Source organism: Passer montanus, unplaced genomic scaffold (assembly GCF_014805655.1).
Source record: "Passer montanus isolate IOZ18808 unplaced genomic scaffold, ASM1480565v1 scaffold73, whole genome shotgun sequence".
Taxonomy (NCBI): Eukaryota; Metazoa; Chordata; class Aves; order Passeriformes; family Passeridae; genus Passer; species Passer montanus.
This window is the reverse complement of record NW_024372481.1, coordinates 1075993-1100745: the sequence shown is the minus strand read 5'-3', so window position 1 is coordinate 1100745 and position 24753 is coordinate 1075993. Positions and strand designations below refer to the sequence as shown.

General features: G+C 51.7%; 4 protein-coding genes, 1 long non-coding RNA gene and 2 other non-coding genes across 11 annotated transcripts; 2 read left to right on the top strand and 5 right to left on the bottom strand.

Moving 5' to 3' along the window:
• On the top strand, positions 1–6437 carry DIPK1B (divergent protein kinase domain 1B). The gene is made up of 5 exons (XM_039730818.1): positions 1–137; positions 2468–2602; positions 3772–3879; positions 3990–4166; positions 4672–6437. Exons 1-5 carry the CDS (start codon positions 75–77, stop codon positions 5482–5484), a joined length of 1296 nt encoding a protein of 431 aa, XP_039586752.1. The 5' UTR covers positions 1–74; the 3' UTR covers positions 5485–6437.
• Positions 6438–7661: 1224 nt separating this feature from the next.
• On the bottom strand, positions 7662–11055 carry LOC120512465. Of its 5 annotated transcripts, none has more exons than XR_005630013.1 (4): positions 10821–11055; positions 10203–10311; positions 9207–9317; positions 7662–7834 (listed from the first exon to the last, which is right to left on the bottom strand). It is a non-coding gene; the product is annotated as an uncharacterized LOC120512465 (long non-coding RNA). The 5 variants fall into 5 exon arrangements; XR_005630015.1 differs by having other exon boundaries at positions 9277–9317; XR_005630014.1 differs by having other exon boundaries at positions 10209–10311.
• LOC120512478 lies at positions 9056–9185 on the bottom strand. The gene has a single exon (XR_005630024.1). It is a non-coding gene; the product is annotated as a small nucleolar RNA SNORA17 (small nucleolar RNA).
• LOC120512479 lies at positions 9619–9753 on the bottom strand. Its single transcript, XR_005630025.1, has one exon. It is a non-coding gene; the product is annotated as a small nucleolar RNA SNORA17 (small nucleolar RNA).
• A 502-nt stretch (positions 11056–11557) lies between the features above and the next one.
• On the bottom strand, positions 11558–13380 carry MRPS2 (mitochondrial ribosomal protein S2). The gene is made up of 4 exons (XM_039730670.1): positions 13061–13380; positions 12906–12977; positions 12671–12800; positions 11558–12428 (listed from the first exon to the last, which is right to left on the bottom strand). The coding sequence occupies exons 1-4, from the start codon at positions 13320–13322 to the stop codon at positions 11885–11887; spliced, it is 1008 nt and encodes a 335-aa protein (XP_039586604.1). The 5' UTR covers positions 13323–13380; the 3' UTR covers positions 11558–11884.
• On the top strand, positions 13321–14168 carry CUNH9orf116 (chromosome unknown C9orf116 homolog). The gene is made up of 3 exons (XM_039730638.1): positions 13321–13385; positions 13759–13837; positions 13968–14168. The coding sequence occupies exons 1-3, from the start codon at positions 13321–13323 to the stop codon at positions 14166–14168; spliced, it is 345 nt and encodes a 114-aa protein (XP_039586572.1).
• A 172-nt stretch (positions 14169–14340) lies between these two features.
• PPP1R26 (protein phosphatase 1 regulatory subunit 26) lies at positions 14341–22919 on the bottom strand. The gene is made up of 2 exons (XM_039730669.1): positions 18928–22919; positions 14341–15192 (listed from the first exon to the last, which is right to left on the bottom strand). Exons 1-2 carry the CDS (start codon positions 22860–22862, stop codon positions 15150–15152), a joined length of 3978 nt encoding a protein of 1325 aa, XP_039586603.1. The 5' UTR covers positions 22863–22919; the 3' UTR covers positions 14341–15149.
• Between the last annotated feature and the right edge of the window lie 1834 nt (positions 22920–24753).

The following is a 24753-nucleotide window of genomic DNA, read 5'->3' as shown; positions in this document are numbered from 1 at the left end:
GCGGAGCGGGGGCCGCGGCCGCCCCGGCCATGCCCCCCGGAGCCTGAGGCCCGCGGCCGCGGGGCGCCCGCAGCATGCGGAGGATCCGGCGGCTGGTGCATCTGGTGCTGTTCTGCCCCTTCTCCAAGGGCCTGCAGGTACCGGCAGAAGGAGGATGCGCCGGGATGGGGGATGCGGGCTGGGGGATGCGCCGGGCCCGGGGGGATGCGCTGGCATGGGGGATGCGGGCTCGGGGATGCCCGTCTCCGCATCCTGGCACCGGCCGTGCACAAAGGGACGCTCCGCCTCGGGTTCCCCCGACGCCGGTGCAAGGAGCTGGGGGCCGGGCAGCGGCACCGCGGGGGTCTGGAGCTGTACCGGGGGTCTGGAGCGGCACCGGGGGTCTGGAGCGGCAGCCGCGGCCGCAGAGGTTGCATAACCCGCGCCGCGCTCCGCCGTGCCGGAGCCTGGGAGCACCGGGGCAGCCCGGGAGGCAGCGCTGGCTGAAGCCGCCGATGCAGCAGGGCAGGGATGGCTCCTTCCTTCTCTTTCTTTCTTTATTTTCCCTCCTCTTCCCATCCCCGAGCTTCCGAGGGGCCGGGCACCTCCCTCAGATCTCCAGGGATGCTGGGGCCAGGGATGTCAGGGATGCTGGAATGGGGTTTTCTCTGCAGCTATGGGATGAGAAAGCGATCCTGGACCTGTGGCCACGATCTCGAGGGGTGATCCCGGAGGGGGACACGGGAGGGGATACCCGGTGGGCAGAGGGTGCTGGCAGGAGGTGGGTGCAGAGCTGGGGGTGCTGTGAAACAACCCCTGTGTTCCCAGGGGAGCCACAGGCATGGAGCAGGATTTTGTTGATGCTGCATCCATTTTGCCTTTGAAGTCAGCCCCAGCCCAAAGTCACTTTCATATCCTCCAGAGTCACTCAAAACTAAACACAGCAACTCTCACAGGGTAACACCCTTCAGTGCAGGGAAGGCAATGGGAGAGAAACCCCTGTGCCTTGAGACTGAGGCGCTGGAGGAACCCTCAAAATCCAAAATCAAAGCAAATCCCAGGGGAACCTCTCATTGAAATGCATCCCCCCACTCCCACGTTTCTTCCACCGTTTAGGGAAAGACAGAGCTTCCCATGCCATGCTCAGGCAGTAGTCCTGACCCCCCTTCTGCGCCAGGAACATGATGGATTCTAAGTCAGAATAAGTAAAAAGTGACATTTTGGCTCTTCCAGGGTTCTCCAAGACATATCTGTAGTGGGAATTCCCTGGAAAAGCCCCTTTGCTGAGGACAGGGGGCCTCACGCACCCACCCTGGGCAGTTTTGGGGGGCTCCTGTGCTGGGGGGATCTCAGGCTCTCAGTGTGTCTGACTTCAGGGCCATGAGCTGGTTCTCAGCTCACAGGAGCAGCCACCTACACTTTGTCTTTGCCAAGTCCTGGCTGTGCTTGGCTTCTCCTTAATTTAATTTCACGTTAATTAGCGTTGCCATTGCTTCACAGGCAAACTGGGCACCCTGGCCCTCTTCACACTTTAGGGTTTCCAATTAATGGGAGAAGTGCCACGATCTCGAGGCAGACCTGCCTGCTCTCACCCTCACTGCCCGCTCCTGTGGCTCCCACAGCCCTGACAGCTCTGCAAAGGGGCTGAGGAGGAGCAGTTTGGAGGTGAGGAGTGGTTTTGGGCTACAAGACCCAAGCGAGGATCCCTGGCAGGTTTTAAAGGTGCTGCACCCACTCAGATCCAGCCCCATCCCAGCAGCAGTTGTGAGGAGGGAAGAGGGTTTGGAGGAGGTCAAAGGCTGAGGGTTCTGTAGAATTACCTGCAGAAAAGGGATGGAAGGGTTTGTTTAGTGCAAGGATTCATTCATCCCCTGCCCTTTGGAACTGCCAGGATCTGCTCCGGTACACGAGCCAGGTGAGCAGCCTCTCTTGCAGGAGGCCAGATGGCAGCAGTGCTGCTGTGCCAGGTCAGGGGGGAGGAAAAAAAGCCAAAAAACCAAAATCCTGCTGAGAGCCTCTGGGTTGTTTGCACAGAGCATCACCCGAGAGCTCCCAGGTTTGTTACTCACCCACTCCCACATGGAACTGCTATTGGGAGCTTCCCCTGCCTGTGGGGCTTTGTAATGGGGGGGTTCTGCTGAGAAGGATCCCCCCAAACAGGAGCAGAGCTCCTGCAGCCCCTCTGGGATACCCCAGGCTTGCACAGGGCAGGAGAGCGGAAGGATGTGGCCCCATCTCCCAGGGATGCACAGCATCCAGCTCCTCACAGCCCAGCCTGGTAATCCCCTTGCTTTTAGGGAATTTTAAGTGACCTACTTGCAGCAGGAGTTGCATAAGAGACTGATGAATATATATAAAAAAGGCTGAAGGTTTCCCCAGCGCTCAGGTCGGTTTGTGTGACAGAAGCCGTCCTCGGCCAGCTGCCGCTGCCCTGGGCAAAGCCCTGCCCTTCCAAAAGGGTTTCAACAGCATTTCCTTTCCCTTGCAGGGCCGCCTCCCGGGCATCAAGGTGAAGTACCTGCTGGTGGTGTGGCTGGGCATCTTCGTGGGCAGCTGGGTGGCCTACATGCACTACTCGTCCTACTCCGAGCTGTGCCGCGGCCACGTGTGCCGGATGATCATCGTGAGTGGCAGCACTGCCCCGTGCCTCCTCTCGGGGCTGGCTGGGCTGGGGGAGCCCCAGAGCTGGGAGGAGGAGCCCTCCTGGCAGCTGCTGCCCCGGTGCTGTCCCCGACATGGCACTCAGAGCAGGAGGGGTGACCTTACCCTGCCAGGGTGAACCAATTCCATGAGATGTCAAAAGGAAGCAGCCAGGGCAGATGTGGGCAGATCCAAGTTTGTGCAGGTGAAGCTGGAATGTCAGGGCAGGCAGCAGGACAGAGACAGCATCTCACCAGTCCCCTCTGGGCTCTGCAGAGCAGGAGGAAAAAGGGGAGCACTCAGTCCATGGCACCTGTCTGTGACTGCTGAGGAGCCCTAAAGCAGCAGAGCTCGGTGTGCTGCCTGGCTCTGTTTGGGGTTTGCAGCGTGGTGTTCCCCATGGGATGTCCCCAGGAGTGCTGTGTGTGCCCCTGGTGTGGGAGCAGGTCTCAGCCCAGCCCAGGCGAGGAGGGGGAGCTGGGCTGTGTCAGAACAAGCCTCGTTGATCAATCCCTCAGCAGAGAAGGGAGGCAGGAATTGCCATAACAACAGCGACGATCGTTTAATTTGATTTTCTGCCTGACTCCGACCGCGGGGTCTTGGGCGCTAATTCCTGCTCGGAGCTGGGGCTTCCAGGCACCGTGTCTGGCCGTGGCCCCTGTGAGCAGGTCCAAGGGTTAATTCCCATCCACAGCAGGAAAAAAAAAAGGGAAAAGATGCAGTGAATGTCTGCAGCTCCAGCTTCCAGCCCTGAGGCTGCTGTGCCCTTGTGAGGAGCTGCAGAGCTGCAGCCTCTCCTGCCCAGGGATGTCTCCAGCTCCAGTCTGGCCATGGATCAGAGTCACTGTCTGTCCCTGTTCCTGCCACCCCTAGACTGGGGCTAGCCTGCTCCACAGCAGGGACTGCTGCTCTCCTGAGCAGCCTGAGCTGTGCATCCTCACCGAACTCCACACTGCCCTCTCCTCCAGCCAGGAATTTCTCTCAAACCCCTGGATTTGCAGCAGCAGCACCCAGGAACAAATCCCTGAGATCCCTCCAGCAGCACAGGGGTCCCTGCCAGCCCAGCCCCACCACACCAAAGGCACTGAGCCATCCCTAAGGGCCAGTAAAAATCTGTCCCTCTGAGCTCCTCTCTGTGCTTGCCCTCCCCAGTGTGACCAGTACAAGAAAGGGATCATTTCTGGCTCCACGTGCAAGGACCTGTGTGAGGAGCGCGGCCTCCTCTTCCAGCACTGCCTCTCGTCCTCCCCCAGCCAGCAGGTAGGTCTGTGCCCCCCACCCATGCCAGGGCTGGCCACCAGCACCAAACCCTGCACAACTCCCCCTCTGACCAGAACCCAGCTCCCTCCACTGCTGTCCCTGTGCTCCAGGTTTACAGAGGGCTCTGGAGGGACAGGGAGGTGATCATCAAATGTGGCATCGGGGAAGCCCTGAGGGCCGACAGCCGCCCGGACGCTGTGCCCAGGAGGGACGTGGTGCTCTTCGACAAACCCACCCGGGGAACCTCCATGGACGAGTTCAAGGAAATGCTCCTCAACTTCCTGAAGGTCAGTGCAGGGCCCTGTGGGATCCCACAGCCCTGGGATGGCTCCTGTGAGTCAGGAACACCGGCTGTGGTTTTCCTTCCCTTTGAACGAGAGGTCCTCCTGCCCATGCCCCCCACCCACTGCTGGGTGCCAGTGCCATGCACTAATTAGTGGAGGAAATGAGTTCTTGTGAGATTTGAGTAGCAGCATACCTGTGCCACAGCTGTGGGTGGCATCTCTGCTGGGCAGAGCTGATTTGGTGGCCCTGGTAGTTACCCCTGTTGGGGCTCCTGCAGCAGTGGTGGGGTAGCAGCTCTGGCAGGATGCTTTAGAGCAGCCCTGAGGCTGGCAAAATTCTGCTGGAGCTGGATCTGCCCACACATGGTGTGGCACTGGATTTTCTGGAGTGTCACCATTTCGTCCTCTCCCCAGATCAGTTCTTTGCTCCCCCAGTTTGGTTTTGTGATGTGACACCCAAACACGGAGAGCTGTGAGTGCCTGATGCCACTTCTTGTGCTGTTTGCAGTCCAAGCTGGGGGATCAGCCATCTCTTCCTGCCTTGGTGAGCCGGATCATCACCATGGCAGACGTGAACCATGACGGGAAGGTGTCCCTGGCAGAGGCCAAATCCATCTGGGCGCTGCTTCAGCTCAACGAGTTCCTCCTCATGTTCTCCTTGCACGAGAAGGAGCACACGGCCAAGCTGCTGGGGCACTGCGGGGACCTTTATGTCACCGAGAAGATCCCCCACACCTCCCTGTACGGGGTGGATGTCCCCCCTTTCCTGCAGTCCCTGCTGCCTTCCCTCGCCCACCAGCTCATCCACCAGTGGTTCGCGCCAGCCTGGCCGCGGCGCGCCAAGATCGCCATCGGCCTCCTGGAGTTCGTGGAGGAAATCTTCCACGGCACCTACGGGAGCTTCTACATCTGCGAGAGCAGCCTCAGGAACGTGGGCTACAACGACAAGTACGACTTCAAAATGGTCAACCTGCGCAAGGTGGCGACGGAGATGACAATCAGAGGCTTCCTCAAGGGCCGCCACTGTGAGCAGAACGGGGACTGCACCTACGGGCGGGACTGCACGGCCACGTGTGACAAGCTCCTGAAGCAGTGCAAGAGTGACGTGGTGCAGCCCAACCTGGCCAAGGTGTGCGGGCTGCTGCAGGACTATCTGCTCTATGGAGCTCCCCTGGAGCTGAAGGAAGAGCTGCAGAAACAGCTGCGAACTTGCATGACCCTCAGTGGCCTGGCCAGCCAGATGGAAGTGCACCACTCCCTCGTGCTCAACAACCTCAAGACCTTGCTCTGGAAGAAGATTTCCAACACCAAATATTCCTAACGGGGGAAGCGCGGCCCTGGAATTTCCAATCTGTGAGCTTGGAGTGAGGTCCAAGGGCTGAAGGCCTGTTTGTCCATCCTCTCCCCCCCAGGAAAAACACACCCTGCACAGGGAGTTCAGCAGAGCTGCAGCCCCTTCTCCTTCATGGAAAACCAAGCATCATGTCTTGCACCACCCAGCAGCATCAGGGATGGCTCGGCAGGAGCTGGGACACGGAGCTGGGCTGAGCAGGCTTGGGGGAGGAAGAAGACACGGAAAGGGATGAGGAAGCAGAGCCCAGCTGGATGCATCAAACTGTTCCTTGATGAGCAGGAAAGCAGAGCAAAGCGATGGGAATGAATCATTCATGCTGTACTTGTCACATCTCCTTTTGAGGAACGGCTCTGATGTAAATAAACAGCTTTTACGTGAATCACACCCGTCCATCAATAGCCAAACAGCAGCCTGTTAAGTACCAGCTTGCTTGTGATCTAAAAAGGAGGAAAAGGTAGATTTCCCCTTTCAAAAGCCTCTCCTTAAGTGTCTGAGTCATCTGCCATCAGCTGTCACACAGGAAGCAGCTCAGCTGTCTGTTGCACCGTGGAGAATCGTGGCGGTTCCTTGGTTCCGTTTTTAAGTGCCTGACCCTGACGGTGATGCCGTGAATTGCGAGAGGCTCCCCCCAGCTGCTCCTGCCCCCGGTCTGGAATTGGCAGCACAAGCCATTCCCTCACGTGTCCGCTCTGGAAGCGGCCGAGGCCAAGGATGGCTTAAAGGCAAAGGGCTAAACACGAACTGACCCCTTCCTGTGCTCGGGTGTCACTGCCCACCACACTCAGAGCAGGGATAAGCCAACCCCTCCGTTTAATTCTCCAAAAACTAAGCTGGGCTTGCCCTGCAGAGGTTGAAGGTTAATACCAGAATAATCCAGTGCTTCTCTCATTATTAAAATGAATTTCCAGGCAAAGCTTTTAGCGGGTCTCCAGACATTTATTTTTGGCTGTGTCTGTGCTCCCAGGGCTCCAACTCGGGCTGTCTCCTTGAAATGCTCAATTGTAGCAATCTTGCAGCTCTGGGCAGGGAGGAAGAGCTGGGTGAGCTCCCCCAAGGTTGCTCTGTTCCCAGCACAGCCATATTCCTGCTGCTGGAGCACGTGCTGCTTCTCCTGCCAACAATTCCTTAGGGAAATGAGCGTGCAGCCGATGTGCAATCAGAAAATAAAAATACACCTGACACTGCAGCACCAGGGCTGCAAAGTTAGGAGCCCTTTGGGGAGAAAGATCAGGACTTTCCTTCTGTTGGTTCTTTAGGATCCTCATCACCTCTCACTGGGCACGTTTTGGGGTCAGGAGTGCTCAGTGTCCAGCAGAGCTCACTCCCTGCTGAGGAGTGGCCTGTGGAATGTGATTTATCCATGGAAAAGGTGAGCACTCCCAGGGATTCTGTGTTTGGAGGGTTCCTCAGCCTGCACTGGGTATGGGCACTGCCAAGGTCCTGCCTGCAGGTGCAGGTTCAGCTGCAGGGAGGGAAAGGCAGGGCTGGAATTCAGAAAGGAGGCTCCAGGCTCCTCATCCCTGGCCCTGCATCCCCATGGCAACAGCTCCCCTGACAAATCCATCAGCAAAGGAATCCAAGCCCCTGCCAAAATCCCCTCCTCAGGGTGGCAGAAAAACCATTTTTCATCCTTCCCTCCATTGTTTACTCCCACCAAATCCCTGCTGTTCCATTCCCTCAAAGCAGCATTAAAGCACCTGGAGAAGTGGAGGAAAACAGTTTCCCCAACATCAGAACATAAACATCTAAATGTTTATATAGCTGAGACCAGGCCCTGACAGTTTAATTGAAATTAAGTCACTTGTGACAACAATTACTCCATTAATGCACGCCCCCGTGGCCCTGGACACTCCCAGGAATTCTGCTCATCATAAAAAGCAGAGTGCAGTTTACAAACCACTCTGGGGTTCAGGAGAGAAATGAGTCAAGGCAAAGCTGTTTTACACTCAAATTCCTCCAGATTCCCCACAGGAGATGGAAAAAAAAGCCAGGACACTCCAAGACTGATCTCACTGGATCCCCTTTGTGCCCAAGGGGATGGAGGTAAAACCTTAAATTGCTTTAAAACAATCCTAAATTCTCACATCCACGAAGTCTTACATCCTAGAATGGTTAAAAAATAGCATTACAAACACACAGCATAATCCTTTCAGTCTTGTAGGTGGCATCTTTATTTAGTTGTTTTTTTTATTTAAATCCTTCTTAACCATGTAGAGAAAACACAGCTGATCAAGTTTTAGGAATCTCCAAGCCATCAGACGTGGATGCTGCCAACCAGTTCTCAGTTTGTCAGACATTCTGCAGCTCAAGGCATAATCTGCAAATAAAAAAATAAGGCCCAGGATGTCAGAAAAGTTGAAAAACAGGCAAGAAAAGGGAGCAATAAGGTGAATACTAATGAGCTAATTAACCCTTGCATTCCACACTCTGCTGCCCTCATTGTCTTGGGATTGTCCCAAGATTTTTCACATCCCAGAGGAAATAAAGATGAAATATAAAATAAAATCACATTTTAAGGCTCTGGTATCAGGGCTCACAAGGAAACTTTTAGACAGGGATTTCCTTCAGTCCAGAAGGACATGGCACAAATTTAGGAGAAGCTCTTTGGCATGACATCAGAAAGGTTTTGGAAAAAGATCTGGCTGGGGGAATTTAGGAAAGGGATAATTTAAGAGCATAGCTGCAGCCTGTTCTGGGTTATTCCATCACTCCTTAAAAATCCAAGGTGAATTTGCCAACCCTGGTGCAGAGCCAAGCTATTAATAGTGCATGGAAAAAAAATAAATCTGGGCTTATTCCAGCCTTTAAAGCCATGACATAAACCAGTCCTTCATGATGAAGGGCTGAGCTATGTGCAGAGAGTTTTTAATTTCTCTCTAAAGCACTTCATGTAAAACATTCACATTTTCCACAGCTGAGAGCCAGTTTTTCCTTCAGTAAAGCAATATCCATGGCCCAGGAGTGCTGCTTGGGGAAGGGCAGTTCCAGAAAATGCCATCAGGAAAATGTTCAAGGTTCTGCTGTGCCTCACACAGGGAAGTTCTAAAGAGACACTCATTAGCACTCAGTGCCCACACAGGACCCCTGGAGCGAGGAAAGCCTGATGAAAAACCCCAAACACAGACTGCAGGTTAAAAGAAGTCAAGAAATTTCAATAAAAGAGCCACATCCTCATCCATAACCACAACCCCACAACCTTATTAACATTCTTTGGCTTTTGCCAATTAAAGGGCTCACTCTGCACCACTGAGGCCCCTTTGGCCCTGTAATGGCCATTTAATGAGGTTTCCCATTTAGCAGTGCCAGTTACCCACTGCAAAGCCCAGGGTCACAATCTCTGTGTGCCCAGAGCTGCTCTCGCTGTTTCTGGTGTCCCTCAAGAGTGACAGTGACACACAGCACCATTTGGGTATGGGGACACCTGTGCACAGGGCTTGGGGCACAGCTCAAGGTGTCCCTGATGGAGGGAAGGACTGAAGGACAGTGTCCATCCTCTGCCACTCCCCACTGAAGGCAGGAGAGCAGGACAAGAACAGCAAGTGTCAGGTTGTCGAGCAATCCTGAGAGCTCACAGGGCTCAGAGCACCAGGGAAGACATCGCCTGTTGCTGTCTGCCACCGATTGACACAGAGGTGGCACTGCAGCCACGCCTGCAACACTGGGGCAGGGCTGGCAGCTCTGCAGCTCACCTGCAACACAAGCTGGGGCACTGCAGCTCACCTGCAACACAAGCTGGCAGCTCCCAGCAGTGCAGCTCACCTGGCTGGGCTCCTCTGCTGTGCCTGGGCTCAGGGCTGCCTCTGGAAAAGGAACAAACACATGGAGAGCCTTTAGACACAGCCCAAAGCCTGGTCACACAGGCGCTGCAGGGATTTAAAAGGAATAAAAAGCAAAGGAATGATTTTATTTTCTGATGGGATGAACTCCCAGCCTTGCCACGTGGTTTCACAGATCACTTCCACTATTCCTGTGTACCACAAGTGGCACCCACAGGACCAGGAAGGCACGTGCAGCTGCAGAGAACAGAAGCTCCCATGCTGGACCATGCAGATCTCACATTCCAAGCAGCTCAAACTGCATTTCCCCTGTCTCATTCAGGGTGATGTCAGGCTATCAATCACTCAGAGTGCTCACGGGGTGCAGAACACACGAGCGTAGAACATAGCCTGGGTCTCTCTTGCCACTCTTTGACACAAAAGATGCCACAGCAGCCATCTCTGCAACGCCAGTGGCAGCCCGGGGGGAACAAGCAACCCCAAAACACTGAAAAAATGTAATTGTGGGTGGATGTCCATCCCTGCAAGTGTCCAAGGCAAGGCTGGATGCAGCTCTGAGCAGCCTGGAGCATGGAAGGAGCTCCTTCCAATCCAAACCATCTCATGATTCTGTTACATTTAAAACAAGATTTAATTATCTATTTAAAAGCAGTGCTGCCAAGGTATTTGCTGCACATGCAGACACCACAGAGTGTGGAAGGAGTTCCTTCCAATCCAAACCATCCCCATGTTACATTTAAAAGAAGATTTAATCACCTGTTTAAAAGCAGTGCTGCCAAGGTATTTGCTGCACATGCAGACACCACAGGTAACACTGCACTTACACTTACCAAGTGGCTGAAGCTTGTTTGGGCAGCCTTTTCCTGAAGGATCACCCTTGTGCAAACACCACAAGAACACTACACTTACACTTACCAAGGTGGCTGAAGCTTGTTTGGGCAGCCTTTTCCTGAAGGATCACCCTTCATTCCTGAAGTCACACCATCCCGGTCATTTCATTTTTCTGTCCATTGTGAGGCTGAAGAAAGAAAGGAAAAATGCTGTTAATAATTGCCAAACAGCCTTTTTTTGGTGAAGCACACCATTTCACTGAAAACCAGAAAATTACAACAGTTAGAAGAAGAGAATCTACTGGAGATTTGTGTTAGCTATCAAAATATTTGAAAATATTTTCCTGAAAACCTGAAAGCCTTAAATTTTCTTTGTTTTTTTTTCAGTGGAGTATATTAAAAAATACACATCTATGTGTGCTTTATATTAGATACATTATAAATATACATATATATCCTTAAAATATATCTTAAAATATATTCGATTCACAATATAAGGACATATTAATAATATCATATTAATACATTAATTTTATATATACATGGATATAGATAGATATAGGTATTTGGCTTCCAGCGCCAAATATTCCACGATTTGCGGGCCTTGCAGCGCACGTGGCCGCTGCCGGAGCCGCGGGGCCGCTCGGGGCCGGGCCTGGCCGCGGGGCCGCGGTGCCAGGGCCGCTCTCAGCCTCACCTCGCTCGGCTCCTCCCGCCGCAGCCGCTCAGCGCCGGGGCCGGCGGGGAGCGGCACCGGCCCCGAGGGAGCCGCGCCACAGCATGGCGGGGGAAGGCGCAGCGGTGGAGCCGCCTCCTCCAGCACCGGCTTCCCGCTGGCCCCGCCGGGAGAGGCCGAGGCCGGTCCCGGCTCCAGTCCCGCTCCTTCTGAGGGAACGCAGAGCTCCGCTCCCGCTGCCCCGCGCCCGCCGAAAGGGCGACGGGCCCCTCACCTCCCCCTTATATAGTGCGGGAACGGGCGCGCGGGCGCGCTCGCTCTTCCGCCCGCGAGCGCCCCCTGCCGGGCGGGAGGACTCAGAGCCGGGAGAGGGCGAGGGTGGGACCGGGAGGGGACAATGGAGGGGACACAGGACTGGGACACGGGATTGGGACACGGGAGGGGACATGGAATGGGACACGGGACTGGGACACGGAGCCCTGCACACGACTGCTCTAGGACCTCCCACGGAGACACGAGGCTACTAAGGGATGGATATTCCTTTCTCCTGGAGTCCCCCACCGCCCGTGGTGGCAAAGGTTGGGCTCCCAGTGTGTCCTGGGACAAAGTGGGGACCCTCTGACCCCCACTGGGGATCCTCTCACCCTGCATCAGCCACCCTGACATATCCCCAGCATGGGGACATCCCTTTCCTCCCACTGCCTTGACCGCGCTGGCCAGACTCCCCATCCCATTCCCCTAGGGAAAAACACAAAAAGGAACACAGAGATAAATCCCTTTATTTGCTAAGAACAGACACAAGATACAAGTGGTTTCAGGTGAGATCATGAGCTCAGACAAGCCACGGGACAGCTGCACCTCCCTGCAGCAGTGACAAACTCAAGGACAGGAGCCTGGCTCCATTTTCCCTGAATTTCTGAATTTTTTGCAGCTAGAGACCCTCCGTGGCCGTGACCTCTGCGGCATCACCGTGCACAGCACCGGGGGTCCCTTCCCAGCCAGCCAGCTGTGCCAACAGCTGGGTGCTGGGCACCGAACCAGCCCCGTGCAGCCGGAGCAGAGGCACCGAGCCCACCCCGGGGGCTCTACCTGCCCTCGGCTCTGCTCCGCAGCTCCTCCACGGCCTCGCTGTGCCGCCTCTTGTCCTTGGCACGGATGATGGCCATCCTGAAGAGCCTGCAGTACAGCTCCATGGCCGCGGGGCTGTCGTCGTTGCCGGGCACGGGGTAGGTGATCAAGCACGGGTTGCAGTTCGTGTCCACCACGCCCACCGTGGGGATGTTCATCTTGGCCGCGTCGCGGATGGCCACGTGCGGCTCGAAGACGTTGTTGAGGGTGTTGAGGAAGACGAGGAGGTCGGGCAGGCGGACGCCGGCGCCGAACTGGATGTGGGCGTTGGTGAGGAGGCCGCCCTGCCAGTAGCGGGTGTGCGCGTACTCCCCGCACGCCCGCGCCGTGCTCTCGACCAGGCGGCAGAACTGGCGCCGGCGGCTGACGAACAGGATGATGCCCCCGCGGTAGGCGATGTGCGCCGTGAAGTTGAGGGCCAGCTGCAGGTGCTGCATGGTCTGGTCCAGGTCGATGATGTCCTGATCCAGGCGGCAGCCGAAGATGTAGGGCTCCATGAACCTGCGGGGGGGACACGGGGATGGGGTGTGGAGGCATTGAGTGTTCCTGCATGTGGCACCCACAGGAACCATCCCGTGCTCCTGATAGCACAGGTGTGCCCTCGTACCCAGTGTCTGTGCCACTGCCACACCCTCCCAGTGCCCACACTGGGGGGATCCCTACTCCAGACCAGTCCAGCAGATGTGGTCTGGGAAAGCATTCCCGATGTCAACAAGCACTGGATCACGAAAAGCATCACTCACCTGTGCCGACACCCCTTTTTGTGGCCCAGGTGCACCCGAGCATCAAAGAGATCTTTCAGGGTGAAGAGCTCCTTCACGCTGAAGAAGTCGGGGTGCTTGAGAGGCTCTGTCAGCAGCTTGTCATCGTCAGCTGAGAGAGGGGAAACGAACACTCACTGCGTTTGTGGGGACGAGCCGGGGCTGCACAGAGGATGCCCCGTGCCCGGGGGTGCCAGGGGTGCCCGGCAGCACTCACCGCGGGGCCGGCTGCCTGCCGGGGCCGGGGCCGGGACCGGGGCCGGGACGGTGCTGTAGAGCCGCGGGGCAGCTGCGGGACAGAAACACCGCGGGTCACACGGGGGTGGCCGGGGCGCTGCGGGCAGCACCGCCCGGGCCCCGCCGCTCGCTCACCTGCCCGCAGGAGCCGCGGCAGCGCCATGCTCCGAGCGGATGGGGACACTGCCACCGCCGAGCCCGCCGGGGGCACGGACACGGACCAGGAGGAGGAGACGGAGCAGGAGGAGAGGGGGAAGGTCAGCGGCGCTTTCCGCTTCCTGCGGGCGGGGCGGGGCGGTTGCGGTCGCTGCCCGCCCTCCGCGTTCTGTCGCCGGGTAACGCTCGGTGCCCGCGGCCCGGCCCGGCCCGGCCCGGCCCGGCGCGGCGGCTCCGCCATGGCCCAGCCCAGCCCGGGCGTGCCCCGGCGCTTCCAGGAGCTGACCTTGTACCGCGGCTACGGGTGAGCGGCGGCCCGGGCGCTGCCCACTGTGCCCGCTGTGCCCGCTGTGCCGGCTGTGCTGTGCTGGCTATGCTGTGCTGTGCCCGCTGTGCCGGCTGTGCTGCCTGTGCTGTGCTGGCTATGCTGTGCTGTGCCCGCTGTGCTGGCTGTGCCGGCTGTGCTGTGCCGGCTGTGCTGTGATGGCTGTGCCGGCTGTGCCGGCTTTGCTGGCTGTGCCGCCTGTGCTGGCTGTGCTGTGCTGGCTGTGCCCGCTGTGCTGCCTGTGCTAGCTGTGCTGCTGTGCCGGCTGTGCTGTGCTGGCTGTGCTGGCTGTGGTAGCTGTGGTAGCTGTGCCAGCTGTGCCAGCTGTGCTAGCTGTGCTCTCCCCCCACAGGCAGCAGCCAGCTCACCCCCGATTCCGCACCGCCAACCAGAGCTACGGCAGCAGGGCCCCCACGGTGCACGAGCTGCCGGTACGAGCACCCCGGGTGCATGGGGACACTGCCCGGAGCCGCGTCCGTGCCGCTGCACGCAGGTGCTGTCGATGTTGGTGTTTAAACCATCCCTACCCTCCCTTCTCTGTGCCCTTTGTCGCCCCCGCAGAGCTCCTTCCACACCCTCCCGCACACGTTTTCGGATCATCTGGGCAGGTTCGGCATGTGCAGGAACGAAAGCCTGAACACGTCGCTGGAGAAGAGCCACTGCACCGGCACCGACACCTTCATCACCGCCTACGAGCACCTGGACTTCCACCCCAGCTACAACCCCAGCGGGCCCTCGCACTGCAGGGACCAGCCGCTGTAGCCGGCTTCTGTCTGCCCCGATCCTAAATGGACCCGCTAGATTGCAGAGGGAATGTTTTTAGGAGTAATGTAGTGAAGGTTTAACCAGCCGCTGTAGCCGGCTTCTGTCTGCCCCGATCCTAAATGGACCCGCTAGATTGCAGAGGGAATGTTTTTAGGAGTAAAATAGTGAAGGTTTAATGTGGTTAAGTGTCAGTTAGGTAGCTCATGTGAAGCGTTTTGCCTAATTTATCAGCAGCATATAAATACTAGGATAACACAAATTCTGTTTTTATCCCCTTCTCTGTCACTAATGATCCTTTACACTCTTGCCTTATGTACTACTTATCATTAAAAATTAAGATTTCAACTGCTTCTCTACTATTTAATGAATAATCAATCTGCAGGTTTTCCAGAGGTATTCATTAACTCTTTGGATTTCTTGTAGCAAGTTCGCATTTCTTCTCTCTCCAAACTACAAAGTTTTAAGAAATTATTCAAGTAATTACAAGTAATCAAAAAGAAGATTATTTAAAAAGTTTTATTGGAACAACTGTAGGTACAGGCAAAGAAACTGCATCAGCTGGACAGTGACTGCACTGAAAGAATACCTGAATATTTTTGGTTTAAAATGGAGTTTTTAAGAGAAACTACTCTGCCTGTTTATGGATGAGCAACAGTCCCACCTTACAGGTGTAACAGAACATTAAAAATGAGCATAACATTATTCAAACTGTTTGCTAAAAAAATATAAATAATGAGTGTAACATGTCCAAACACCACTGCAATCGATGCTCTTCACATGTCAGAAACATTCCCTGTTTGTGGCATGTGGTAAGAGCTGCATAGATCCCCCTCTGCTGCAAACACACCAAAAATAATAAATTGGAACAGGTAAATAAACTGAGCAGAAATGGGCCTGAAAAGTTAACATTTCAAAGATTTAACATCTGAAAATAAATAAGCAACCCTCTTCCATTTGCTGCGATCCTCGTATCAGACTCTAGACAATACCTGGAGCTTCTTTAGAACTTCCCTTTCTTCTCCTGAAATGAGAAAATAACAAAGTGCTGCATCAATAGAAATAGTTGTGACAATGTTATATATATTTTTATCCACAGATTTTTCTGCAGGTGGCATAATTTAGGGATAAGGCTGCCTCTTAAAAATATTAAGAGTGGATTCTGTCACATATTTTCCCACTCCATCTGAAAACACCCACGTCTTCTTTCTTGCCTCAATTTCTTCCCTTTTAGTTTTATTCTTGAAACCAGTTCCTTTGAAGAGTTTGGCATGCAGTGTATCCAAGTGTTCAGAGGTTAGACCAAATGCACTTTTTAAAAAAAATACCTGTACAAATTCAAAATATCATTCTAAAAATGGATCTACCTGAATCAATCTCTTTCTGCTCTGTCTTTTGAGAGGAAGATTTTCACATTTGCAGATAAAATTATGTGAGGCTGAACTATCACCAACTGAAGGGATGAACAATTTAAAAGCTTCTACATTAATAAAAGAAATGGGGGCAGGGATCTTCCTGCCTTGTATAAAGAGCAGCTACATGTCAAAACACGTGTTCCTAAAATAGCAGCAAAGAACTGGGAATAAAAATATGAACAGAGTCCTTGCTGTCCCTTGAGGATCCTTGAAGATTGTTCCCAAAGCACCCAAAAGCAGTCACTGGGGTAAAAAATAAAGCAGTAATTGTGCAGCCAGGATCTGTAACTCACCAGAGCCATAATAAAAAAAAAAAAAACAAACAAACAAGTGGTTTAAGCACTTAGTATCTAAATTAACAAAAGCTTTGTGCTCTGACTGGAAAGAAAAACTAGCATTGTGCATTTTTTAAATATGAACCAGCACTCATTAAGAAAAAGGTAACTTAATAAGCTTTAGAAGAGCTGGGTTTATGGCTCCATGTATCTACTGCAATAATTATAATTAATTGGTGTCTCAGGAGGGTGGGAGTAATGGGAAAAAGGAGTTTTCTGGACACTCCCCAGAGCTGGCACTGGAGTAGCAGTCTGTGCCCACTCTGTGCCCTCCCTGGGCTTCTCAGGGGCACTATGAACAGGAAATAAAATCTGCTTTTGGAACTGCTTTATGAAGATTCAGCCTTGAGAGATTCGTGCTGCAGATCCAATCTTGGTACCACGTGTGGGAATTTACTGCCACTCAAGATAATCTGTTTTATTGCTCAGCTTTAGTGATGTGTGAGAGGGGTTTCTTCTTGCTGCAAACCACCAGACCTCTCTTTTCTGAACAATGATGAGACCTGGGCCAGGATCAGGACACTGCCACTGGAGCCTGGCTGCTCAATTCCAGAGGTGCTCCTTGACATTTAATTACACAAATAAAGATTCCACCTCTTGACCACAAACACCAGGAAAGAAATCTCTTGGTGTTCTGCTACCACAAGCACCATTCTCACCTCCCAAAAGCCACCCCTTTGTATTTTGTAAATTCTCCTCCTTCATTTTTTGTTACAAAGAATTAATGACATCCTCAGTCGGGAGGGAAGAAGGGGAAACACAGAAATTATTACTCACTCAAGATGATGACACAAACCATAGGAACACTCCAGTTGCACGGTCCATGGAAGAACCCCATTTATTAAACATTAGAAACTCAGCAATGTACACCAGTTCCTATATACAAATCAAGTTTAATTAAAATAAAAAAGTGCTGTTTGAAATAAGGTTTTATTTAAAGCACAAGGTAACTGGAATTGCATTTTAACTGGGAGTGGATCAGGTACTGAGGACACAGACACAGCAACAGGGGCACGAGACACCTTTGAAGTCTTAATGTGGATTTACTGAAAACTCTTGAGAAGAAACATTCAGCTTTTTATACAAACAGTACAGAGTGCTTCCAACATCTCTAGGAAAATTAAGTATACAGTTTAATCCTTTTAAAGCAAGGTACTTGGAAAACTTCTAGTTTAAAATACCAGCCTATTGACCTATTCCAAACAAAAGGCTCAAATCCTGCAACGGAATCAAGGCAGAGCAAAAGATAAACCTGTGAAGAGGGAGTGCAGGCACTGAGCTAAGGAAAAACCACTTTTCCAAGGTATCCTACCACAAAATGGAGATGAGTTTACACACTGACCTTTAAACAACCTGGCCAACCAACCCCAGGGCTACAGAAAGGTGGCTGGACAGTCAGAAATGCCAAGTGAGCACTAGGAACATGTTTCAAACGTAGCTGCACGACAGCATGAACACACCAAGGATGTTTATTTCTCTACATGCCACAGTCACTACTCTATGCTACACCGTATTTTGCCCACGTTCTGCATCACACCAGGGACACCACGGGATTCTGGATCCAGTCTCGGCTGCTTTTGCTCCGTTTTGCAAGTTTAAGGCCAGCCTGGAGGAAGACTCCTGAAGTGACTGAGAAACAAAGTGATGCTAAGTGGTGGTTTGGCTGAGAAGTTCTGCAGAAGAGCAGACAAAGAGAATATCAGATCAATTCACAGGGACAAGATGTGAGAACAAACTCCTCCAAGGACTTCACAACACAAAAATGAGAATGAAAGAGCCAACAGCTCCAATTTACACCTTTTGAATTCGCAGCGAAACCAGTGTGGGGGCACTTTTTTGTGTGTGTGATGTGAATGTGCTACTTCAATCCCGTTGAAAGTCAGTACAAATAAAAAGATAGTAGTGAAAAAATTGCTTTATTCTGGCTGCTGGAAACGGAGGCAGAGAAAGAGCCTGAAGAAAGAACAGTGCTGAAAATATCCGTGGCTGAAAAAATCCGTTTGTGTTGTGACTTCCTACAGCAAACCCAGCTTTGCTTTATTGCACCAAAATTGTCAGTGAAAAGTTCACAGAAATGTAACATTTTAAAAACCACTTCTGAAAAAGGAAAGTTAAGGGCACTCAGTTCCAGAAAGTTCATTCAGGAAACCAAAAGCCATCTCTGGGTAACTGCAGGGCATCAAAAGGAGAGAGCTGAGAATAGCAGGAATTGTTTGAGCCCTGCAGGCCCGACAGTACAGAAATCCAGGGAAATCCAGGGAAATCGTGTCTGAATAGACACACTCCTTCCTTCACTTGTCTTGGACTGCAAGTGTGCTTGGAATCATCTGCTAGCAGGAGGTTCTGGGCATGTGGAAGGACTTTGAGCAGCTGCTGAGATCCCTTTGCACAGGAGGTGCAGACAGAGCCATCCACTTGATTTACCTGAATTTGCATTTGTATCTTCCAGGCCGGATCTCCACACCCACAGCTGAGTTCTGCTCAGGGACCTCATCCCACAGTCCTCAGGGTGGGAAAACCGAGCTCCAGCAAAACCCACCCCACAGGATTGTCCTGAGGCAGCTGGGATGTGGCCAGTGTCACATCTGCATTGCTATCCAGGGCTGTGCTTTCCTAGGATCTCTGAACAGGCTCCCAAATAAATTCTGTGCGCAAACAGGTTTCCCTTTGAGAGACAATTAGAGGCCTCATAATTTAAAGTGTGATTAGCCAATATCTTATCTACAGTAACTACAGCATCCTGTAGGAATGCAAGCCCTAGAAATCATTATAAAAAATATTTCCTTAGAGCACTTTAAATAATTTACAAAATTCTACAAAAGCTACGAATGTCTATATGTGATATCCCTGTTAAATAGAATTATTTTCACATTAGTGTGTGTATGATATACAGGTATCAGCATCTCCCACTGCCTCTCCTTTCCTCTCTCAAGCTTTATCAAGGTAATTACAATCACAGTTATTTTATAAAAAGACCGCTACTGTAAAAAAAAAAAAAAAAGTACTTACATATTTGAAATCTTTTTTTCCAAGAGGGAACCTGGGCAGTCCCCTGCAGGTAGGTCAGTAAATTTTGCACAGGTTTTGGTTAAAAATCCCTGCCCTTGGTGTACTTCACTAGCAGCTTCCCTGTTCTGCAGGACAGGTGTTTTTCCTTCCATTGTGGGGTTGGATACCTGAATTTCTCCCTGCCTGTCAACTTTTTCTTCCTTAATGCACATCTGCACACTGCTATCTGCACAGGCTCCTCCACTGTTATGCACTGCTGCTGCTGTCACATTGAATTCCTGCCTTGGGCAAGCTAAACTTGGATCTGGCCTCTTGTGCAGCTGGTTGTTCCCTCCCTTACTGTCCACCTGAGCACTCTGCTGAGCTGGCTCTCTGCTGACTTTATCTGCTTTTCCCACACTGCTCTCAGGGTGTGGGGGATCTGCAGTGGAGTCAGCCCAGCTGCCTTGGTGGATATCTCCTTCTTTGATCCACATTTGGGTGTTCTCAGCTCTGGAGGTTCCTCTGTAAACCTTATCAGCTTTTCCTGCTGCCACACTCCGTTCCTGTGAGGGAAGGCAGGACTGGGACTGATCCTCTGGAGCATCAGCCTTCCTGCAACCCTCAGCTGCCTCCTGCAGACACTCAGCTCCTGCACGGGTTTCTGCTACATGGGGACTCACCCCTCCCACAATGAGTTTCTGAGAAGAACTGGGTTCTTTTATTGCTGGTGTAATTTCCCCTTTTGGCAAGGGGTTAAGTACATCTGTGTCCTGGGAAGCTGCCTCCATTCCCAAGGCACTGCTCTGGCTGAGCACACACTCTGCTTTCTGCTTTTTGTTCAAAAGCATCGACTTCTTCCTGTCCCGGGCGTATTTCAGACCTGCAATAAATTTACTTGAGATTTTTAGTTGGAAGGTATTCTTCCTCTTAGATCTGGGCTTTGCATTCATGACTTTTCTCACTTTGCACCCTTCGTTTCTGCCGGGTTTTGGGGGCTCTGTGTTACGGACATTCCTTTTACCTGTTGCATTCCCAGGTAATTCCTCAGCAGCACCACCTTTGACCCCCCCCAGTCCTTGCTTAGCTTTTGACTGACCAGTAGTAGGAACATTCTCTGCAGAGGAAGCACATTTTCCACTGCCAGCTAACATTGCACTTTTCCCTTCTGTTCTCTGGGAGTTCTTCACCTCCTCAGTTTGCTGAGCCACCTCAGTCTTTTTACTCTGACCCAGCACCAGGTCAATCTCATTTTCCACTGGCTGCTGCTTTGCTTTTCCTTTATTACCAGTTTGTTTGGTCGCTCTAAGTAGGTCCAGGCTTGCATCACCTTTTTGCATCTCTGAATTGCTTGCAGAGTCTTTAGCCTTTTCTGCCAAAAACCTCCTGATTTCCTGCTCGATGCTGTCATCGCTGTCCACCGAGCTGCTGTCACTGGCGTCTGACACAGCTGGGAGAGCACATTTTCTATTCTTAGCCCCCCGCTGGTTTGAAACTGGTTTAGGTTTATTGCCTTTTTTAAGCTGTAAGTTAGACTCCAGGTTTTTCACGGTTTCTGGCTTGTCATTGGGAAGTTTGATGTTGTCTGGAGGGTTCCTGACTGCATTCTCCCTCACAGTTTTCCTAGGTTTTGAGAGGCAGCTTTTTAGCAGGGAGGGATTTTTATATTTCCACTCGTTTTGTTGGAGGCTACTGAAGTCATCCAGCAGCTGAGTTTCTGTCTCACTGAATCTGACTTTCTTCTTGCACTGAGCTTTCTGGTCCTTGGATTTCTTCTTTAACTTCCTTTTAGACTGTAACAGGTCCTTGATAGCACTGTCCAGGTCCTCATCACTGTCCAGAGAGCTGCTCTCATCACCCGACCCCTCCCTCTCTGCGGTTTGGATGGGGTTTTTCACATGTTTTCTTGTGCTACTCTGAACCTGCAGGAAAGGGTTTACAGAGTCCACACATCTGCTGCCATCAGAGCCAGGCAATTTGGGAGACATCAGCTGCTGCTGCCTCGGGTCTTTATCACTCTGAGCATCCCGGAGTTCTGTGGGGCTAATCAGGGCACGCTCCTCTTGGAGCACTGGGAATTTGGAATAGTGACCTGGCTGGAAAAGTCCTGTCTCCAGCTGTTCAGGCAGTTTTGACCCCCCTTGTTTTGCTGTTCTGCCTTCCCTTTTAAGCCTCCTTTTCCGACTCAGGGATAATTTCAGTGTTTTGGGCAGAGCAGGCTCAAGGGTCCCGGTGAGGCTGTTTGGATCAGAAGGCAAAGGCATCTGGATGGAGCGTGACAGGCTGGGAGGTTTTGTTCCAAGGTTTTCTGACTGTGCTTTCAGAGCCAAAAACGCTCTGATTTCTTGCTCTATGCTGTCATCACTGTCCACAAGGCTGCTGTCACTTTCACAACGGGAGGACGAGAGAAGCTGGGGAGAAAAGAAGGAGTCTGCAGTGAGGGATTTGTTGTCACTTCCCATTTGGGATGGCATGATTGTTTTGGAAATATCCAGGATAGCTTCTGCACACATGAGTTCTGCAGATGTGTCTGCTCTGCAAGAGGCCTGCAATGTGAGCTCACAAGCAGTAATCTTGTTTTCTGGAAGTGCAAAATGTCTGGCTTTTTTCAGTGGTTTAAACAGCTTATTAAAGTCATTGCTGGTGCTTTGTAATCCCGTTGGCTTGGAATTAACTTCTTTTCTCTTGTTGCTTATAGGGGTTTTATGGATTTCTGGTGAGGCACTTTTTGTGGAGCTAATTGTCAGGCTGGCAGAAATGTCTGCCATACCCTTTGGATCAAATGGTTCCCTCTGCAAAGGGACACAGTTTGCTGCATGACCTGCCTCTTTCCTGATTTTCTCCAGCTGGTAAAGCTGAATGGCTTCTTCGATGCCATCATCGCTGCTGGAGTCTGATGTGTGCATGCTCTCCTCGGTAAGTGCTGCCCTTGGCTCCCAGTGATGAGCTCCACTTCCCTCATCCTGCTCCACGAGCCAGGGCTGGCTGGCAGTGGCCATTTCTAGATATGCGTGGTTCACCCGGCTGAAATCACTGGGCTCTGCTTGGATTTTTGTCTGCAAACACTTGGGCTGGGTGCTGGATTTCTGCAGCTTGGGATGGTGTCTCAGGAGCAGCGCATTACAACCTCGCTTTAGAGCACCACAGTTTGTTCTGTTTGTTGCTTCTTTGTTGCATTTCAGGACAGATCTCACACAGGAATCTTTTTTATCCTCCTCGGTAACACATTTACTAATTTCTTGCTGCTTCTTCTCATTCAAAAACTGCACTATTTCAGCTTGTATGCTCTGTTCAAAGGAGTCATCGCTGCTGATGCTCTGAGGGGAAGCAGGCTGGAGCCTTTTCCCAATTCCCAGGTGGTCAGACAGGTACTCTTCAGAGAGCATCTCAGCTTTGAATTGCACAGGGAGGAGGTTACTCGCCACTTTGCTCTGGGAGAACTCTCTCTTAAACCTTTTGTCTCTGCTCACATTCTCAGAACGCTCTGCATTCCTCGGCAACGACTGGGCACTTTTGCTTTTTGTTTTCAAGTACTCTTGGATGGCTTCCTCTATACCTCGGTCCACAGAATCGTCGCTGTCAGAATCGAGCAGCAGAGTCTCAAACTCTACATTCCCTTCCACTGCGCTGCCATCAGAATCCTCAGGGCAGCCACGCTGGGTGTACTGAGGATGCTTCCGCAGCAGCGTGCTGCTGGCTGTGACTCTGGTACCGGTGCCTTTCTCTCCCTTCTGTTTCTTCTGCTTAACACAGCCACACTCATTGTTCATACCCAGGGCAGGCTCTTGGCTTTGCAGGTTGTTTATGATCATCTGAACTTTGGTGCTCACGGAGGTTCTGGTGACGTTGCTGTCGGATTCAGGGAAGCAAACGGGGTATCTATAATTCCTTGCTGGCCCAAAGGACTCCCATTTTGTCTGAAGAGCTACCAGAGGAGGAGCATCCATAAGGAACATTCTAGCAGACCACAGCAAAGTCCACGATGGAACAAATTTTCAGACCGGTCTCTCCTCCATCCTAAAACAAATTAAAAAAGGAAAATATTTATTAAGTGTGTGCCTTCTAGAAATTCCATGTAATAATCCTGGTAACATAAACTGTAAATTATTAACATTCATAACTCCTGTGCCAGATAATCACAGGAATTACTCCTCAACATCACTTGAACAGGTAAATCAGTCACTACTGCCACTGGGGATAAGGCAGAGCACTCATTTGTGGTTTGTAGTATTTTCTGGCAAAATCATAACCCAGTTCAGGTAATTCACTTCTCAAGCTCCTCGTGTGCTTTCCAGTCCTTTTTGCATGTGCTCCCAAATAATGATGCACTGCCCAGACCCACAAGGACCCACTGTGATGGGATTCAGTGACTGGTGTGTGCAGCCCCCTTTGCACTGAGGCTGCCTGAATACTTTTGCAGAAAATTTTGTGGCGGGAGAGAAAGAACAATTTCAAGGAATTCTTTCATAGTGGGAGTGGAGAACTCAGCAGAATACTCTGATTGTTGTTTCCTTTGGCATAACTGCCCTTTTCAAGGATCATGCAGCTCAGCTTTCCAGTTTTCCAATGAAAGCAGCACTGGCTGTGTCCACACAGTGCAGGATGGTGGATGTGGAGAAACCTGGACCATCATCTGGGATGGTGGGACACAAACCAACTCCTCCTCAGAGAGCAGAGGATCACACAATATCCCAAAACAACTTTTACTACATCTAACTTGGCATTAAACACACACAGCTGAGGGACCTGGGGCAGCTGAGAGAGAAGGAAAGGGAACTTATTTCTTCCTGAAACACACTCTACAGCAATAACCCCGAGACATCAGTCATCTGGCCTCACTGCAGGACAAAAGCTCTTGGCAAACACAGATCTTGGGGAGTGCACAAAAGCAGGATGAAGATTAGGAACTGTTCTTTGTGTTCCAGTCGAAACCACAGACAGAACGAAGCTTTGGTTTGTGGAAGAGTGGAAAAAGCCACCCACAAAACTCCAGTTAACAACCCAAAGAGTTCACCACCTCCACATGGCCCCGTGAGGGTCGAAGGCTTCACCTGCAGCATCATTTGGGAGGATTGAGGGTGACAGTAATTCCCAAAAACTACTGCAGATGGGTGGCTCTTCAAGCCCAGGCTCCACACAAACACAGTGAGTCCCAACTGCAGTGGCACTGGACTCTGCCAAGGTACAGGGACACAATTTTCACTCTGAAACCTCCCTGACCTTGCACTTGTCAATTATTCTCTAGTTCTGGTTTCAAATTAATCAGTGGTATTAAATATTTTAAAGGATTAATGACTCTAAACTCTTTAAAACTTGTATTTATTTACTGAGAGTAAGGTAACAGACAACCAGGAAAGACAATTCTTCACCTTCTCTTGGGCAAATATAAATAAAAAACATTTTTCCTTGTAATAAGCAGCTAAGGATCAAAAAGACAGAAATTAGGATACCTCATTACCTTGAAGCAATGCAATTAACACACTTTAGCTCCCAGCTTCATTAAAAAATAAAACCCCAACGTTTTTCCTATTAACCTATTTCCACAGTTTTCAGGGAAGGGGCAGGAGCCTTCACTATCCCACACTGGACTGGGGGTCGTGCATGAATTAGATGGGATTGGGGTGAATTTTTGTGTCCCCTCACGGTCTCACCCATGGAGACCGTGAGGGGACACCTGGTGCTGTCTGAGGGGGGACGTGAGGGGACACTCACCCAGGGGATATTGGCACAGGGTGTGAGGGACATGAGGGGACACACACTGAGGGTGTGAGGGGACACGAGGGGACACTCACCCAGGGGATATTGGAAGAGGGTGTGAGGGACACGAGGGGACACACACTAAGGGTG

Coding starts and splice junctions, on each gene's coding strand:
- DIPK1B (XM_039730818.1), top strand. CDS start 75: ATGCGGAGGATCCGGCGGCTGGTGCATCTGGTGCTGTTCTGCCCCTTC. Junction 2,603..3,771: donor ACGTGTGCCGGATGATCATC/GTGAGTGGCAGC, acceptor TGCCCTCCCCAG/TGTGACCAGTACAAGAAAGG. Junction 3,880..3,989: donor CGTCCTCCCCCAGCCAGCAG/GTAGGTCTGTGC, acceptor CCTGTGCTCCAG/GTTTACAGAGGGCTCTGGAG.
- CUNH9orf116 (XM_039730638.1), top strand. CDS start 13,321: ATGGCCCAGCCCAGCCCGGGCGTGCCCCGGCGCTTCCAGGAGCTGACC. Junction 13,386..13,758: donor ACCTTGTACCGCGGCTACGG/GTGAGCGGCGGC, acceptor CTCCCCCCACAG/GCAGCAGCCAGCTCACCCCC. Junction 13,838..13,967: donor CCACGGTGCACGAGCTGCCG/GTACGAGCACCC, acceptor TCGCCCCCGCAG/AGCTCCTTCCACACCCTCCC.
- MRPS2 (XM_039730670.1), bottom strand. CDS start 13,322: ATGGCGGAGCCGCCGCGCCGGGCCGGGCCGGGCCGGGCCGGGCCGCGG. Junction 12,801..12,905: donor GGCAGGCAGCCGGCCCCGCG/GTGAGTGCTGCC, acceptor CCCCTCTCTCAG/CTGACGATGACAAGCTGCTG. Junction 12,429..12,670: donor AAAAAGGGGTGTCGGCACAG/GTGAGTGATGCT, acceptor TCCCCCCCGCAG/GTTCATGGAGCCCTACATCT.
- PPP1R26 (XM_039730669.1), bottom strand. CDS start 22,862: ATGTTCCTTATGGATGCTCCTCCTCTGGTAGCTCTTCAGACAAAATGG. Junction 15,193..18,927: donor GAAAAAAAGATTTCAAATAT/GTAAGTACTTTT, acceptor TTCTCATTTCAG/GAGAAGAAAGGGAAGTTCTA.